Source organism: Colletotrichum acutatum (assembly GCF_030867785.1).
Source record: "Colletotrichum acutatum strain CBS 112980 chromosome Unknown BDZ83scaffold_7, whole genome shotgun sequence".
NCBI lineage: Eukaryota > Fungi > Ascomycota > Sordariomycetes > Glomerellales > Glomerellaceae > Colletotrichum > Colletotrichum acutatum.
Genome location: NW_026849001.1, coordinates 483,597 through 499,954, shown reverse-complemented (window position 1 = coordinate 499,954; position 16,358 = coordinate 483,597). Strand labels below are relative to the sequence as shown.

At 53.5% G+C, this 16,358-nt stretch overlaps 7 protein-coding genes and 1 non-coding gene across 8 annotated transcripts; 5 read left to right on the top strand and 3 right to left on the bottom strand.

Moving 5' to 3' along the window:
- The first annotated feature begins 1,574 nt into the window (after window positions 1–1,574).
- On the top strand, window positions 1,575–2,413 carry BDZ83DRAFT_602479 (uncharacterized protein). Its single transcript, XM_060507176.1, has 2 exons — window positions 1,575–2,029; window positions 2,144–2,413. Exons 1-2 carry the CDS (start codon window positions 1,783–1,785, stop codon window positions 2,242–2,244), a joined length of 348 nt encoding a protein of 115 aa, XP_060370419.1. The 5' UTR covers window positions 1,575–1,782; the 3' UTR covers window positions 2,245–2,413.
- On the bottom strand, window positions 2,414–4,651 carry BDZ83DRAFT_602478 (LCCL domain-containing protein). Its single transcript, XM_060507175.1, has one exon. The coding sequence runs from the start codon at window positions 4,466–4,468 to the stop codon at window positions 2,486–2,488; it is 1,983 nt and encodes a 660-aa protein (XP_060370418.1). The 5' UTR covers window positions 4,469–4,651; the 3' UTR covers window positions 2,414–2,485.
- A 1,561-nt stretch (window positions 4,652–6,212) lies between these two features.
- BDZ83DRAFT_566706 (AMP-binding enzyme) lies at window positions 6,213–10,055 on the top strand (the record flags this gene model as incomplete). The annotated part of the gene is made up of 1 exon (XM_060503878.1): window positions 6,213–10,055. One exon carries the CDS (start codon window positions 6,213–6,215, stop codon window positions 10,053–10,055), a length of 3,843 nt encoding a protein of 1,280 aa, XP_060370417.1.
- Window positions 10,056–10,289: 234 nt separating this feature from the next.
- BDZ83DRAFT_402817 (uncharacterized protein) lies at window positions 10,290–10,960 on the top strand. The gene has a single exon (XM_060502855.1). The coding sequence runs from the start codon at window positions 10,523–10,525 to the stop codon at window positions 10,877–10,879; it is 357 nt and encodes a 118-aa protein (XP_060370416.1). The 5' UTR covers window positions 10,290–10,522; the 3' UTR covers window positions 10,880–10,960.
- An 80-nt stretch (window positions 10,961–11,040) lies between these two features.
- On the top strand, window positions 11,041–12,557 carry BDZ83DRAFT_566626 (tRNA-guanine transglycosylase; the record flags this gene model as incomplete). The annotated part of the gene is made up of 2 exons (XM_060503867.1): window positions 11,041–11,275; window positions 11,341–12,557. 2 exons carry the CDS (start codon window positions 11,041–11,043, stop codon window positions 12,555–12,557), a joined length of 1,452 nt encoding a protein of 483 aa, XP_060370415.1.
- Window positions 12,558–13,135: 578 nt separating this feature from the next.
- BDZ83DRAFT_747571 (NADH ubiquinone oxidoreductase subunit NDUFA12) lies at window positions 13,136–13,787 on the bottom strand (the record flags this gene model as incomplete). Its single annotated transcript, XM_060513456.1, has 5 exons — window positions 13,136–13,187; window positions 13,243–13,444; window positions 13,519–13,603; window positions 13,660–13,680; window positions 13,749–13,787. The coding sequence occupies 5 exons, from the start codon at window positions 13,785–13,787 to the stop codon at window positions 13,136–13,138; spliced, it is 399 nt and encodes a 132-aa protein (XP_060370414.1).
- Window positions 13,788–13,830: 43 nt separating this feature from the next.
- On the top strand, window positions 13,831–16,254 carry BDZ83DRAFT_602464 (uncharacterized protein). Its single transcript, XM_060507174.1, has 5 exons — window positions 13,831–14,367; window positions 14,433–14,504; window positions 14,564–14,844; window positions 14,900–15,863; window positions 15,925–16,254. Exons 1-4 carry the CDS (start codon window positions 14,107–14,109, stop codon window positions 15,861–15,863), a joined length of 1,578 nt encoding a protein of 525 aa, XP_060370413.1. The 5' UTR covers window positions 13,831–14,106; the 3' UTR covers window positions 15,925–16,254.
- On the bottom strand, window positions 16,166–16,252 carry BDZ83DRAFT_t33. Its single transcript has one exon. It is a non-coding gene; the product is annotated as a tRNA-Glu (tRNA).
- Window positions 16,255–16,358: the final 104 nt, after the last annotated feature.

The window sequence follows — 16,358 nt, the reverse complement described above, 5'->3', positions numbered from 1 at the left end:
AGGTTTATGTAACCGGAATAGGGGGGTGGTTTGGTGTAAGACTCGTTCTGGGCTCTGGTGGCTCGCGAGTATATTCTGGATAAATGTTTAAAGCAACTTTCAATCAATCTTCCTACGGTGCCGTGCCCGAGCTTGTCTCAGAGAGTGAAGGTGCTTCCACAGTGTAGTTGCGCGCGTCAGGGATGCCACTACACAACTACTCTCTCGTTGCGATTCTAAAGGTCGACAAATCATTGGTTGATTCTGGCCCAAGGGCATGACAACTTCAGTTGCGAACATTTTGCAGCTGATCGTGAAGACCATGCCCCAAATCTGCTTTATTCCAAACTTGCGCGAAGTACCTATTGAGTTATCAGAGCTCTATTTCCAAGTTCAATGTAGAAACAAGCGGGTAAGACGTGTGAAAATAAGGACATTACCAGAACTCCTGAACCCACGAAGGCCGAATATGATCTACATGCCATCTGAGATCAGACGGCAGACATCGGGGGTGAGTATTGTTTGGTGGATCAAATGGACGTCACTGGGACAATACCCCACGATGTGTGATAGACTCGGCAGATCTTTCCGATCACCTAATATTTTCTAGATCACTTTTCTGGAGAATCTGCTTGCTCAGTCTGCGTAGGATATAGTTCCAAATACTTCACAGAATTATCCAACTTATTCACTCGTCGTGTCAGTCAACGAAGACCTCCAAAAAGGCGCATTTTCCGTGCTCTCGTGTCAGCCTATCGAACTCACTTACACGCCAGAGACCTGGATTCAAGAGTGTATTTTCTCCTCCCTCTGCATTTCGCAGGAAAATTCAACGTGCAAATTATGTCAGTCACGCCTGCCGCAAAAATTCGGCTTCGTCTACCGACGGCGATTCGCCGAAGGGCAGGGGAAGCCCGCGATGAACACCCCTGCCTCTAACACGTTTCATCAACTCTCCAGACGAAGAAGATCCCCACCACCTTACACCGCAAAACCCCAAACCGTCACATCGTCGCCGCATCTCCCGAACACATCCCTCAGACTAACCCGTATTTGGACCTGTGCATTCAAGCATTGTGACGGAGAGGCTGCAAGAATAAAGAAATGAGCTCTCTCCCTCACCCCTGTTCGTCTCATCCGTACTTGAGCTTCTTTTGGCTTCGATCCCTTTTGGGATGTTGCTTGAGACGACAGGTCCCCCTTCTTCTTCCTCTCTTCCCCTCCTCTCCTTCTTGAGGCGTAAGGGCTCTACTTTGGGATGCGATCCAGAACACAAGCGAGGGTAAAATGTGCTCTTATTTGCTTACGGCTGGCTCAGCCGAGAAGAAGGGACATGAATGACCAGGCTCTTCCCATTCCTTGTCAGGATTCTGCATCAGATCTCTCATCATCCCATCGGTAAGATCCTGGGAACCAAAATCCGAATAGTTCGGTCCCCTCGCGTCGAGTTGCTCGCTTGTTTGAGAGTTGGCCAGCTGAAGTCAGGAGGTGTTCGTTTTGACACATCGTGAGCCACCTTTATGAATTATAAGCTTGACAGTTAAGAGAGGGGAAGCTTAATCGGGCCTCATGCTCCAACCCCCGAGCAGAGGTATATAATAGCCATTTCTCGCTCGTCCAATCTTTCCTTGACTATCTCTGAGCCCATCACCACAGTCCAGTCTCTTCTGCTTCTCTACCGCCGGCCGGACACTCTTTTTCATCTTTCCACTATATCACAACTTTGAACCACAAAGAGCCTCTCGTTTCATGATTTCTTCCTTTTGAGATACCCCAAACCCAACGCCGTAACATCTAAACACCATGAAGTTCACACTCCAAACTGCCCTCTTCGCTCTCACCATGGCCATCGGCGCCAGCGCCGCAGCCGTAGAGGACCCCACCTCGGCCGCAGCCCGCCGCGACGTCCTCCTGATGGAGCGTCAGGGCGCGAACGCCAACCGGCCCGTCCCCAACGGCGCCTGCTGCGTCGCCAACACGAGCTTGAAGCAGGACGTCTGCAACGTCAACGGTCAGACTGGCCGCTGTGTTCCCGACAGCATCAACAACTGTAAGGCTCACCTCCCCACCCTTGATACTCTAGTGTGTGTGTGTGTGTGTGTGTGTGTGTGTATGTGTGTCTTTGTATGTACCGCTGTTTGCTAACGACTCTCTCCGTATAAAGGCGGCTCAAGCTTGACTTGCATCGAGGACAGCCGGTTGGATTGTGACCCGAACACGCTCGAGCGTGGTCGTCCCCTTTGCCGCCGCAGACAGGGAGCGTAAAGGGGGTGCGGTCGCGGGAGGAGTAATATGAGCGAGCTTTGGTGATTTCTGGTTTTTCGGGTAGCATGGTATCAGTCACATCAAGATACCACCACGATCAAAAGCGTCCAAGTTTTGCTCAAATTCGTCGGTTGATCAAAGTAGAACGGAAAAGTTGCGATAGTGAACAAACTCTGGTCTTTGAAATTCGTACGCTATTCTAGATAACTAAAGCAAAAGCAGGATCATCACGCATCAAAGTTCACCGTGGCACGCTCTCTTCATCATCTACTAGTGACCGACCCCTAATCATCGAAGGGCCCGGCTGCATGTCTATCCATTTACCTTCCGCATTCCAAATGCCAGCTTTAGTAAAGTCATAGCTTTCGCTGCCTTCCATGAAACCAAAACGGAAGTATTCATTCATGCCGAGATCGCTCTGGCGGCTCCAGAGGAAACTCGTTGGAGGTACGGGTCCGTCATCGAAGTAGGTACGGAAGCGCTCCACATCGTTGACCAGAACGCTGATGCCGTCGTAGCGCGCTCCATCGGGAGGGGTGGCCCAAGTGAAGTTGATACTCCACATAGCTTGGCCCAGGTCGATGATGGGTGGGAGGATGCTGGGCAGGACCGACCCATGCTGGGCGTCGCCTTGGAGGGCCGCAGGTGTCTGGAGAACAGCGTCGAAACCCCAGCGGGCGATGCCGTTGATGAAGAGACCGACTAAAATGCCCTGATATAGCAGTGAAGGTCTGGTCTGCATACTTGTGCCCGGGAGCAAGAGTAAGGCCAAAATGTAGTGGTGGATGCGTAGACTCAGGTCTGGGAGGACAAGGCATACAATGATGCCTGCCACGAAGAGGAGGTACAGCTTGAGGTATTTCAGGAGACGGCCCTCTTGTCTGAAGTACCAGATTTGCTTGGCAGTGATCACTACCAAGACGATGATGATGATGGCCAACGCTGCTTTTGCTCCCGGTTGTTGGTTCAGATCATGCGCATTCAGACGCTGAATCGGAATGAAGCTAAAGGTATAGTTGGTAAGCGCACCAACCCAGCAACCACCGAGCCACAAGATCGTCTTCTCCACCTGAGCAGTAAGTCCGTTGAGCGTTCGTCGAATTCCCATCTTGTCAAACATGACCCAAGCGCAGAACATCGCCGGGAGGTATTTTCCAACGATATTCGATACTAGGTCCGCAACCGAGTAGTGATTCGGGGGATCGGAGGCGAGTCCGACATGCCAGAATATGCCAGTAAAGATTGAGAAGAAGAAGAGGGCAGGTGATGACGTGAACAGAGAGAGGACCGTCGTGAAAACAACCGAGACCGCCAACAAATTCCATCTCAGGTCTTTGGCGCGGCATTGAATGCCAGGCTCGAACGTGAACGAGAGTGGGAAGTAGGAGTCAAAGCTGATGCTGTCAATCCCATTCTTCTCCGAGCTCAAGTAGTCCTCGTTTCGCCCAACGAGGCGGACAACACCACAACCTCCATTATCGTTGGATATCACACCGGCATGAATCGCAGCGGCGCAGATGAACGAGTCACCTCGGTAGATCGGCGAGCTCGAGTTGTCGGTTTGTCCGCCGATAACAAGCGGCTGGTAGACAATCTCCTGGTCTCCGACCGCTCTTGGATTCAAGACCATGTAGCCGGCGCAATTGGCTGAGCACCTGAAGGCAAAGCCGCTGCCATTGAACGGGCGGCAGTCCGCACCATTGAGACCGCAATTGTTTCCTCTCGTCCAGTATGCTGCACCACACCCAATCTGCGAGGGGGCTCCCCATCCTTCAACTTCTGTAGCGAATGTCTCGCTCCTCTTCACCAATGCAAATGTGATGATCCAAATGGCGAAGTAGAAAAAGACGATGCCGACCCGGTGCCTGAATTTTCGAAGGTATCGATCAACCAACACAAGAGGGAACTCTTGAACCTGCGGAAAGATGGGCTTGATCTTGTAATCGTGTGGGTTTGGCGGGCCTTTGGACCATTTGGCGGTAGCCTTCACGATGCGGCGCACCGGGAATGGCACCCATCTCCAGCGCTTCCAGTGTCCTTCGTCCTGCATGAACCGGGGTGTCGATGGGCCGGAGTCGTCATCGACTTCGAGCTCGCGGCGAGGGCTGTCCTCAAGCGGCGCATCGGGATGTTCTGTGGCATTTGCCCGGTTCGTAGGCTCGTCGGCCTGCTGTCGCTCCATGATACTCAAGAGCGGTTCCTGCTCATGTCTTCGGTCATCCATGGTGGAGGAATGTACGTGGGGGCTAGGCAAGATATGTAAGGTGAGTCGTCGACGATTCGGCGGATCGGACAAGGGGCGAGACCTAAGGACCTAAGTGGTTAGGAAACCGAGGGCGGCTACGCCATGACGATCAGTCAGCAAGAGGAAGGCTCGGCATTGGGGTCGGGCGAGAGGTCATACCAGAAGGGCAGTGAACAGTGGTATCAATGCGATGCTATCAAGTGACGAGGTTCTCTCGGTCGTGAAACGAATGTTTCGCTGGCCTCCCATCGAGTTGCTCACGGAGGCGACGCATTGGCTTCGGAAACTTCAGACGAAAGAACGGCAGCCTATGGGTGACAGCGCTGTGGCTGAGGGACAGCTCAGGAACCGCATTAGCCAGGTGATTCTGAAGCAGACGATCCCGCGGCACCGAAGCACCTCTGTTCCCTGTCTGACTTGGCCCTGGCAGGTGGAGCATCGGGTGGTCCTTGCGCTTGCCCGGCGTTCCGCGTGGCGACAAAGTGCAACATCAAAAAGGCAGTACGTACCGAGGGTGCCGCTTTAGTGGACCAAAAACGGACAGAATCGCATCCTGCTTCGGAGCTGCGGCGAACGGGTGTCGGAGGGGCAAGCGACCCGCATTCTCTAGCCACCGATACCCCACGCCGGGTCTCAGCCACATGACGGACCGACTGCCATACCGATCTGGTGGCGCAGTCCAGACGCCCGTCCTCAAGTGTTTGTCGGGAAAAACGGCGAGTCATTTGTCAGAAGCGCGATTGATCTCGCGCGTTCATCTGGCTTTAAATGACAAACTGCAACTCTCTCACTTGTTCATGCTTAAAATGATACTCTGGCCCCCACGTGTTTAGACTTTTTCCGTCACCGACATCGCCCTTGCAACTTTGACATGTGCTTAGAATCTCAAGGTTGACCTTTTTCCAGGCTCACGATATTATTACCGCACTATCGAGAGTGAACCTCTCAACTGAGGCATCCTATGCTGCATATATGCTTAGGGTCACTGTTGGATCAATCCCAGCCTCCAGCAACGCGGTTGATGGCGCTAGGGCTTTGTCTGTCACTGATAGCTACATAGACAAATGACCCAGCTGAACCTTGCCTTCCACACTCTTTCATCTTAGACTGAGTTGGATGCAGCAACTTTCCTGGCTTCTATCGCCTTCTTTTGACCCATTTAAACCGCCAGTCAACTTGGCAACCATGCACCTCATTGGCCATGGTTTTCCGATAGTGGATGCTATGGACTGGACTGGGCTATCCCGTACCGACAATTCATCGCTTCGCGACGGCTGTCGGTGTGCATGTGCTACCGCTTCATCCCTACACGTGTACGCTTCGTCGGCGGGGGACTTGTTCTTGTTGAGGAACCTCTAGCCGGTAAGGGACTTGTAGCCAAGCAAGGTACGCACTTTTGCCTTCGCTTCTGTTGGTGTTGCTTTTTCCGCGTCACTCCTTCGCCTCAACTGAGTACTTGAGTGGTTGCAAGAGCTTCTCGTAACCAACTTGTCTCGTGACCTCCTTCCCTCTCAGACTCAACACTACAGTTGTTCTGCCACATTTATTAAGGTGCCAGAGCTTAATCCGTTCCTCTACAACAGTCAACCTCTTATCTAGACTTCACTGTCTGTGACTTTTCTTCCCGTCTATTCTCTCATCGGCTTCTCCAGAGGTGATTCCTTTTTATTTCAATCAGTCAACCTGTCTTCCATATACCCCCCTTATCAAACAACTGATAAATATGCCTATTCTCGACATCACCAAGGATATCGCTGCGCTCTTTGAGCAACAGGCCAAGGCTACCCCAGACGCTGTGGCCCTTGAAGATGAATCGCGAACCTTTACCTATGCGGAATTGGACCAAGAGACGCAGACTCTCGCCGATCAATTGCGTCGAGATTATGGAGTCGGCAGAGATAGCCTCGTTGGTGTGCTCATGAGCCGAAGCGCCGACTACGTGATCGCTTCACTAGCAGCTCTTCGCGCAGGCGGTGCTTTCCTGGTACTTGAGCTCGCATACCCCTCCGGGCTCCTGCGCGATGTCATCCAGGATGCAAAGCCCTCAGTGGTTATCACTCAAAGCGCACACGTCAACCACATCAAGGCAGAAGTGCCTATCATTGTCATTGATGAACCCAGTAAAACGACAGTCAATGGACACGCAAACGGCGAGCTTTTTCCATTGCCTGCCAGCGATGATCTTGAACGCCTCATGTTCGTCTCATACTCTTCTGGCACCACTGGCCAACCGAAGGGCATCTGCAATCCCCACAGAGCTGCAGTGCTCTCGTATGACCTCAGATTTGGTCTCAGCGATTTGCAACCGGGAGATCGTGTAGCTTGCAATGTGTTCTTCGTGTGGGAGATGCTTCGTCCCTTGTTGCGGGGAGCGACCGTCTTTGCTGTTCCGGACAGTGCAAGTTACGACCCATCAGCTCTTGTCAACTTGCTTGAGTCTCGGCAAATCACAGACACGCTCATGACACCTACCTTGCTGGCAACCGTCTTGTCTCGTCACCCTGACTTGAGCAAGCGCCTGCCCAAGCTGCGGTCCCTCTGGTTGAACGGCGAGGTGGTCACAACTGACCTCTGCCGCAGGGGTATGAAGGCCCTACCCGAAACCAGGTTCCTCAATGTTTACAGTGCCTGTGAGACGCACGAGGTTGCAGCCGGTGATATCAGCACATTCATTGACTTTGAAGCCCGTGTCTGCCCGGTTGGACCGCCGATGAATCCGGAAAACATCTACATCATGGATGAAGACGGCAACAGAGTTGGCAACAACATCAGCGGAGAGCTATATGTTGGCGGCGATCTCTTGGCGCGGGGTTACCTCAACCACTCAACAGAGACAACAGCCAAGGCATTCCACCCGGATCCCTTTGTCAACAAGGAAGGTGCGCGCATGTACCGCACTGGAGATCTTGCTAGAGTCCTTCCCTCTGGTCTCCTGGAGATCACTGGTCGAGCAGGTGGTATGATCAAGACTCGTGGCTACACCGTCCAGCCAGGTGCTGTCGAGAACGCCATTGTGAAGCACTTGGCTGTGAGTGACTGCGCTGTCTCCTCTCACGGCGAAGGCCTTGAAAGGCAACTTGTTGCCTATATTGTTCGTGATAACGATGACAAGCGAGGCCGAGGAGATGTAGTCATTGACGAGTCTGGATACAGCCCTGCAGCCAGACGCGTACTGGGAGAGCATCTTGCCCTATACATGCTTCCGACTTACTGGGTCGAGCTTGAGCAACTCCCTACTCACGGTGTCTCCGGCAAGACTGATCTGAAGGCCCTGCCGCCGCCGCCAAGCCCCAAGCTTGCAGTCAATGGCGAAAAGGAGCAAAACACCAAGGTCAAGCTCGAGACCGTCAAGAAGCTGTGGGCCGCTGCCCTCAATATGCCTGATAGTGCCATCACCGAGGAGCACGATTTCTTCGACATTGGTGGTCACTCTCTCATTCTCGCAGACCTTGCAAACAGATTCGCCAAGGAGTTTGGATTCCCAGTTCCGCTAGCACCTCTCGCGGGCACGCCAACGCTGCAAGGACACCTGCAAGCGATTTGCGATGCTCGTGATGGTCACACGGCGGCTGTTCAAGCGGACCTACCAGCCGTCCTTCGTGCTGATTCTATTCTGCCCGATGACATTCAGTCCAATGGCACTCCTATGCGGCGTCTGAACGATGCTGATACCGTGCTCTTGACTGGTGCAACTGGATACCTCGGTGCCTTCCTTCTCAAGTACCTCGTGGAGACCACCTCAGCACATATTATCTGCCTCGTCCGCTTCACGGATCCCACCGACGAGATGCGTGCTGCTGGAATGGCTAGAATCCGAAAGAACCTGATCGATCTTGGCATCTGGGAAGACTCCCTCCTCGACAGAATGGAGGTTCTGCCCGGGAACTTGTCGCGAGAGCATCTCGGTCTTGCCTCAGAGGTTTATGATGACATTGTTTCCCGTGTTGAGGTCATCATTCACGCCGCTGCGACTGTCAACCTGGTTTATCCCTATGCGGCACTGAGAAGCCCCAATGTCGGCGGCACCAGAGAAATCCTACGTCTGGCATCAAAGAGTGGTGCCACCCTTCACCACGTTTCTACAAACGGTGTTTTGACACCATCTGTTGCAGGCCACTCTGAAGACGCCATGGTTGACATTGATGATGTTCCCGATAAGCTTATCGACGGATACGGACAGACCAAGTGGGTGGCTGAGAAGCTGGTCTACGAGGCCGCTCGTCGAGGTATGCCGTGTAAGGTCTACCGCCCTGGTACCATCAGTGGTCACAGTAAAACAGGCTCATGTAACGCATGGGATCTTCTGAATGCCCTGATCGTCGAGTCGTTACACCTCAAGACGGCTCCGTATGTTGACCAATGGTTCGCCGAAATGACGCCTGTCGATTTCGTTAGCGCAGCTATCACAACTCTCGCCAACCACACCGACTCTGAGCAGTTGGTCTACCACCTTGGTGACCCCAACCCGGTCTCTGCGAACTACATCTTCGACAGCCTGAATGAGCTCGGATTCCCAACCAAGCGCGTGCCCTGGGACGATTGGGTGGAGTTGTGGACCAAGAAGAGAGGTTTCGGCACCGCGGGCGACGTCCCTTTCACCGTTGACATCCTTCGCGGTGGTATGCCTACCGCAGAGACTCTCAAGGCTGTGACCGTCCTTAATGACGAGGCTACGGCTCCCGCTTTGCTCAAGTACAGCCTGCCTCGCCCCAAGATCGATACTGATCTACTCGAGACCTACACTCGTCACTTCTGTGCGAGAGGCTGGCTTTCTCGACCTCCGCGTCGAGCAAATGCTAACGGAGCTACATCTCGCGTCAACAAGGGTCGCCTGGCTGGCAAGGTTGCCGTTATCACTGGTGCCTCTTCCGGCATTGGTGCAGCTGTTGCCGCTGGGCTTGCTAAGGAGGGCGCCCATGTCGCTCTCGCGGCAAGGCGCACGGAAGCCCTGGAAGGTGTCAAGGCCAAGCTTGCCGGCACCAGCGGCAAGGTTCTCATTCACAAGACGGATGTGACGAAGAAGGAAGACGTTGAGTCGCTCATGCAGGCGGCAGCCGACAAGCTTGGGCCGGTCGATATTCTCGTCAGCTGCGCCGGTGTCATGTACTTCACCATGATGGCAAACAACCAGACTGACGAGTGGGAGCGTACTGTCGATGTCAATTGCAAGGGTCTCTTGCACTGCTTGTCGTCTACGGTCCCTGGCATGCTGGGCCGAGGAAAGGGCCACATTGTAGCCATCTCATCCGACGCTGGCCGCAAGGTCTTCCCCGGCCTGGGTGTTTACTCTGCTAGCAAGTTCTTTGTGGAAGCAACTCTGCAGAGCTTGCGTCTCGAGACGGCCGGTACGGGTCTCCGCGTCACCTCTATTCAACCTGGCAACACGGCTACAGAGCTGCTAGGTATCTCTACCGACGCCGAGGCTATCAAGAAGTACGGCGAGCCTACTGGTGCCAAGGTCCTGGACGCCGAGGATGTGGCTTCTTCGATTGTGTACGCCCTGTGTCAGCCAGAACATGTTGCCGTCAACGAAGTGCTCATCGAGCCTAGAGATGAGCCTATTTGATCCTCTCGGATCATCATTTGGCAGATAGATGGGAGGTTAGAGTGGATAGGCTTGCTATTGTATGGGATATAATTGTGTTTGCACGATTTTAATAATACATGAAACCGAAGTTCAAATGCCTTCCGATGCGCCCCTCATGAATTCATTACTCTTGTTGGCCACATGTAGTTGAATTGCCCTGTAGCTGTCGAGGCACAATTCTACAAGCTAAGGAACGCAGAGTGGTAGATTCTCCTCAACTATTCCGTCCATTAGCTTGCCGATCATTGACTTGTCACTTCCTTCCAACCTTTTCCATCTGAAAGTCGTCAATCTTGCATCAGCTACGGTAAACGTACGTCATTTTCCAAGCCTCCGAAGCACCCCCGATAGCCGTACCGACCGGTGCGGCGGTACCGAATGGGAGTGAAATGTTGAGGTAGTGGGTAAAAGCAGCAACAACGCTATTCCCCGTTAGATCCCTATACATGCATAATCCGTACAGTTCAAGATGCTTTGGCCATGGGGTGATAGGATCAAACATGGGATTTGACGATTGGCTCAAATCGAAATGCATTTGCGCTGCCCAGAAACCCCTGCAGTATCTCCCCCATCGGGACCCCGCCGCAATCACTTGGCCCGGGGGCCGGGGCACCTGCTTCCCGCCAGATCCACCGTCCCACAGGTTCCGAGGGGGAAGGAGGGCAAAGCCAGGGATCAAGCCACAACAAGATAGCAAAGTGTGGCTAGTACCAAGCTGTGGCTGCTCTTTTCGTTTTCACACCATTCACGCTAGAACGACCCCTAATCCTCGACATGGTGATATCGTGAAAGTGAGCGACTGACGACCAACGACTGCCTTTTGAGAAGTTGAGAAGTTTTGTTTCTGTTAGAATACCTCACAAACTGCGAGGGTTTCTTTGTGAGTCTGACCGACGACAACATCGGAACCCTGAGGCACCAGGGTTGACTCACACACCGTTGAAAAGGTGGCCCATGTGTCAAGATGAGTGACACGGAAAAAGTCGACGGGGCAGAAGGCATGATTTTCGAAATTTTGAAAAAGTCCTTAGATGGCACAACTGCAGCTCGTCTTGGAAAACTGAGCGTCCCAAAGCGGAAACCTGTTGAGACGCCAAACTACTATGCCGTCGCCTCGAGGGGTGTACTTCCTCATGTCACCCCGGATAATTTGAAGAAACATGCGCCATTCAGTGGAGCGTACATGGCGCTCGAGGACTGTAAGTAGTCGAATGATTCTGTCTAAACGTGTTTGTCGCGGCACGAAGCTAACTATCGACCAAAGTCATTGAGAAGAAGAACCCTTCAGCGCTTTCAATACCCTCGCCAGAAAAGAAGCCGCTCCACACCTTTTCTTGCCTACCCGAAAGCATAGCTACGGTTCTCGCTGCCAGAAGAAACCCAGCGGTTAAGACACCCGTGGGCAATGGCGCAAAGTTCGTGGCCATCTTCACCTCGACCGGCTTCAGGAACCTCTCTACCGACGAGTATTGTGCGGCTGTTGAGACGCTGAAGCCTGACATCGCCATCGGCCCAGCTGATCTGTTCCACACAAGCACGATGCCGGCCTCAAAGAAGCTTGTTCGCATGGCCGAGCGAACCGAGGAATGGACCGACGTGTTCCTGACGGCCAAGAGGCGCGATCTTTTCAAGGCGTCTGGGGTCTCGGTGTTCGCGCCTGTTCTTGCGGTGCCGTACACTGTGCAGTGGGAGTACCTTCGCCATCTTGCGGACGAGGTCATCGACTCGCTTTCGGGACTGGCTCTCTACGATGTTGATATCTTGCCCGACATCGAGGACCACCACAAATCCCTGAATGCTCTTCCTCGTCTGTCCTTGCACATTCCTGATACTCCGCAGGCCATTCTCCGACAGATTTCTCTGGGGGTCGACATTTGCACGATACCTTTCATCAACGCCATCTCCGACGCAGGTGTAGCGCTGTCCTTCACTTTCCCTCCCCCCGAAAGCCAAGGCAATGCTATCAAGCCTCTGGGCGACGACATGTGGGCTCCCGAAAACGAGGTGGCCATGGAACCCCTCTCTCAAGGCTGCAAGTGCTACGCCTGCACGACACACCACAGGGCTTTCCTCCACCATCTATTGAACGCCAAGGAGATGCTCGGCTGGACGCTGTTGCAGATTCACAACCACCAGGTGGTGGCCGACTTCTTCGCCGGAATCCGGGCGACCCTCGCAAAGGGCGGCGCGGAGTTTGAAGAGCACTCGCAGCGCTTCGTTGCGGCGTACGAAGCGGAGCTGCCGCAGGGTACGGGGACGAGACCGAGGGCGAGGGGTTACCACTTCAAGGGCGAGGCGAATCCTAGCAGGATCAACCCGCCGGCGTGGGTCGACTACGCTGCGGACGGCGAGGGCGGCGCGGCCAAGGCAAATGAGGCGACGGTGATAGCGGAGGGTACGGAAACGCCGCTTGTGCCAGATTTGGGCTCGCTGGAACTTGAAGAGAAGGGGTTCGCTGAGGTGGCTGGCAAGAAGCAGTAGTCCGGGACAACGGATGTTGTTCGCCTATGATGGACCGATGGATGATCAAGAGCCATAGTGGTTATCATCTACAATGCCAGCGAAAGGGGTAGGCCCTAGTGGTATCAAAATCACTAATCAAAACACTTGAGATAAGATGAATATCTTCTTCATCGCTCCACCCTTTGGGTATCTCTCGAATGACCAAGTCAACAGGGGCTAAAAAATCGGGATAGGAACACATGTTCATGGTCCTATCATCCACTACTCCAACACTAGACTCGTCACACGCCCCAGCTATCCCGTCCCAACGGGCTGCGATGCCTCAAATTTCGTTTCTGTTACGTTGAATCTGCCGGGAACCTGGCTATTCATTCCCCTAGCGAATCAACCACGGTGAGATGAGCGGTACGCAAGCCACTTGAGGCCGCGTCCTGAGGAGTTGCAAATTCTCCTACCATGCCAATGTCGGTGCTTGGTCAACTGTCACTCCATACGAATCCGCGTCGCCAAACATCGACGTTTTTAACACAAAGCAAAACCTTGAAATTGCGTTAAGCGACTTTGACTTATGTACATCAACCCCGTTCTTCTGCAACTCATTGCCTCTCAACAGCCTTGGGCTCCCACGAACGAATCTTGGGCTTCACTCTGCACCAATTGTCAGCATTTCCACCCCAATCGCGGGTGACGACACTTCACTCACGTGTTGTATGACTTGTAGGCTCCCGGGGTAGCCGTGAAGTTGGGAAGCACGTGTGGCACTTCCCACTTGCGAGTCTTGGTCTGGAGAAGGGCGTCCTCGGTGGGCGGCTTGTCGACCATGTACCCCAACCAAGCGTGCCAGCCAGGCTCAACTTGCGCCGAGTCGTAGTCGTGCACCTTGAAGTCCACCCAGCGCGTACGCACTATTCATTGCTTGTTAGCCCCACGGTCCGTCATTGTCCATTTGCTGGCGCTCTTCGCTTGGGAGGTTCCGTACGGGGAAGTTCGTCGTTGTTCTCGAAGTACTTGTTGCCGGCCTTGTCTTCGCCTACGAGACGACCATGCTTGGTGTCACCGATGTACTATTGTCGAGCGTTAGAGGGGCAATTGCGATCGGGGAGTTCGGGAGGCCATGTACCAGCAATTGGCGGAAATAGTTCTGGAAGCGAAAGTTAGCGGTGGCAGCGGCAGCTCTTGAACCAGAGGAATACTTGCCTTGATGCCAACCTTGCGCAGGTTGGCGATTGTTCTTCCGGGGGTCGACATGGTGGCGGCTGGTCAATTGACCTCAAGAAGCTATTGAATGCTGTCGACGATGTGATTGAAGACCTGACGTTTGGGAAGGTTGAGCGACGCTGGTGCCAAAGTGGAGCCCCGGATTACATAAACTCGAAGGCAATTGGCCTTTGGACTCCCTGGCGCTCACGGCAACCCCCGCCGCCAATGACAGAGCTTCATGCACGCACCCTTGTCCCCCTAGAACTTTGGAACCTCGAAAGCTCTCCGTCTTTGGATGAACTTTGCTCGGAAGACTACCTACTAGACATCCAGAAGTGGCGGTCCAATACCAAACGACGAATGCGACATGATTGTCCGTGGCGTGTCGCGGTGCTCTACCAAGCTCAAGCTCCCATTTGCTCGAACGAACATTACACGCGCTCAACCGCAATGTCGACAATTCGCGACGCCTGCCGCCGGTACCCCAACGGCTTCGAGCTCCGGTAGCACAGCTGGCATGCTTGCGCCTTTCGCAAACGAACTCGATAGGATCGCACCTTCTTTCAGCATCAACGGCTCCCAGATTCAAATTATCAGAACGCCGGCCGATTTCTACGAGATATTAAAGGTGTGCATCACGAACACGCGCAGCACTGGCTACGGATTTAGGGACTAATACGGGGTGTACCTTAGGAGCGGATACGGAATGCAAAGACGAGGATCTTCCTGTCAACGTTATACATCGGAAAGACAGAGAAAGAACTGGTCAGTTTGTATGGCATGCGCATGGGTATGAACAGGGCGCTGACGGTGGTCATGTCTAGATTGCGACCCTACACGAAGCTCTGCGAAACAATCCCGAGCTGAAGCTAAGCATTCTGACGGACGCCCTGCGAGGTACACGAGAGGAGCCGAATCCGTCATGCGCATCCCTTCTCGCACCACTCGTATCGGAGTTTGGCCCAGACAGAGTGGAAATCCGCATGTACCACACACCAAACCTGACGGGGTTGAGGAAGAAGTACATACCGAAGCGCATCAACGAGGGCTGGGGCCTACAACACATGAAGCTATATGGCGTCGATGATGAAATTATTCTCTCTGGGTATGTAGCTGCTGCAAGGTGATTCGAGTCGCGACTACGACTAACAACTATGTAGGGCGAACCTCTCATCAGACTACTTCACGAACCGACAAGATCGTTATCACCTCTTTTCCTCCAAAGAGGTCACCGACTACTTCTGGAACATCCACCAGGGCGTATCGTCTTTCAGCTTTCTTGTTGAGCCTTCGCAAGAACCTGCTGGCTTTGCCTTGACCTGGCCCAAGTCTAATCCCGCGCCGTCTCCCCTAAAAGAGCCTAAGCAGTTCATCGGCACAACGACCCCTGCCCTCAATGCTCTGATTTCGCCCACGCAAGCAGCCTCTGCGGACGTGAGCAAAGACACCAAGGTCTACATGCTCTCCCAACTCACACAGCTAATGAGCCCCAACACCTCTACAGAGCTTCCCGCCGTAACTCATGTACTATCAACACTCGGCAAGCCCGAGTACGCCGGCTCGTCGTGGACCTTCACCGCAGGTTATTTCAACCCTGCGCCGTCACTGACCAAGCTGCTGCTTTCGACAGCATCACAAAACAATGTCGTTATCACCGCCTCCCAGCAGGCCAATGGTTTCTACCAATCCCCAGGCGTGTCTGGACTCTTGCCAGGCGCCTACACCCTCCTCGCGCGCCGCTTCGTCCGCGCCGTCCACGACCGCAAGCTCGACGACTCAATCGCTCTCAAGGAGTGGCGCAAGGGAATAATTGGCGAGCCCGGCGGCTGGACATACCATGCCAAGGGCCTCTGGATCACGCTGCCGGGAGAACAAAATCCATCGATCAGTATTGTGGGAAGTTCCAACTATACGAAACGCAGCTATACCCACGATCTTGAGGCTGGTGCCATGATCCTCACAAAGGACGAAGACCTCAAGAAGCGCCTCGGCGAGGAGCAGACGTGGCTGCAAGATCACGCTGAGCGAGTCACCCGTGAGGACTTTTCCAAGAATGAGAGGCGGGTTGGCGTCCAAGTGAGGATAGCCATGTGGATCGCCCAGGCCGTGGGCGGTGCTTTGTAAACCTTCTACGGTGTAAGATAGATAGACTTGGAGCTACTCAGACTCTGTGGGTGTATGTCTGACGTATGGGCTCTTATGGACGACGTGGATAATAAAGATACCCGTGACTTTGGTTGTCAATTATCATTTACTGTGTCAAATTTTTTATGTGATTGCTGCAAAGGACACATGCGCGCGGAAGAACATAGAGAGCGACGATACTGCCAGAGTCAAATGAAACAGGAAGAAACAGAGCTGCTCTAAGTTATGACGGGCCAAAAATCTATCAGTCGGTTGGAATTGTATCTCGTGTGAGCAAAAGTTTCCGAAACCGAGAATCGAACTCGGGGCTATGCCTAACCTCCCACAGAATTGAGAGGGCATCATGTTGGCCACTACACCATATCGGATGCTATTGAAAGTTTTGCTGAATTTGCAATTCTTGTTGCTAGCCTGCTGGCCCAGCTCGTCAAAGCCGGATCTTACAGTGGTGTTCCAGCGCCCCAACATCCAAAA

Excerpts from the sequence above, each read along its gene's own strand:
- BDZ83DRAFT_602479 (XM_060507176.1), top strand. The coding sequence starts at position 1,783 with ATGAAGTTCACACTCCAAACTGCCCTCTTCGCTCTCACCATGGCCATC. Across the intron at positions 2,030-2,143 it reads TCCCGACAGCATCAACAACT|GCGGCTCAAGCTTGACTTGC; the intron begins GTAAGGCTCACC and ends CTCCGTATAAAG.
- BDZ83DRAFT_602478 (XM_060507175.1), bottom strand. The coding sequence starts at position 4,468 with ATGGATGACCGAAGACATGAGCAGGAACCGCTCTTGAGTATCATGGAG.
- BDZ83DRAFT_402817 (XM_060502855.1), top strand. The coding sequence starts at position 10,523 with ATGCATAATCCGTACAGTTCAAGATGCTTTGGCCATGGGGTGATAGGA.
- BDZ83DRAFT_602464 (XM_060507174.1), top strand. The coding sequence starts at position 14,107 with ATGATTGTCCGTGGCGTGTCGCGGTGCTCTACCAAGCTCAAGCTCCCA. Across the intron at positions 14,368-14,432 it reads ATTTCTACGAGATATTAAAG|GAGCGGATACGGAATGCAAA; the intron begins GTGTGCATCACG and ends GGTGTACCTTAG. Across the intron at positions 14,505-14,563 it reads GAAAGACAGAGAAAGAACTG|ATTGCGACCCTACACGAAGC; the intron begins GTCAGTTTGTAT and ends GGTCATGTCTAG.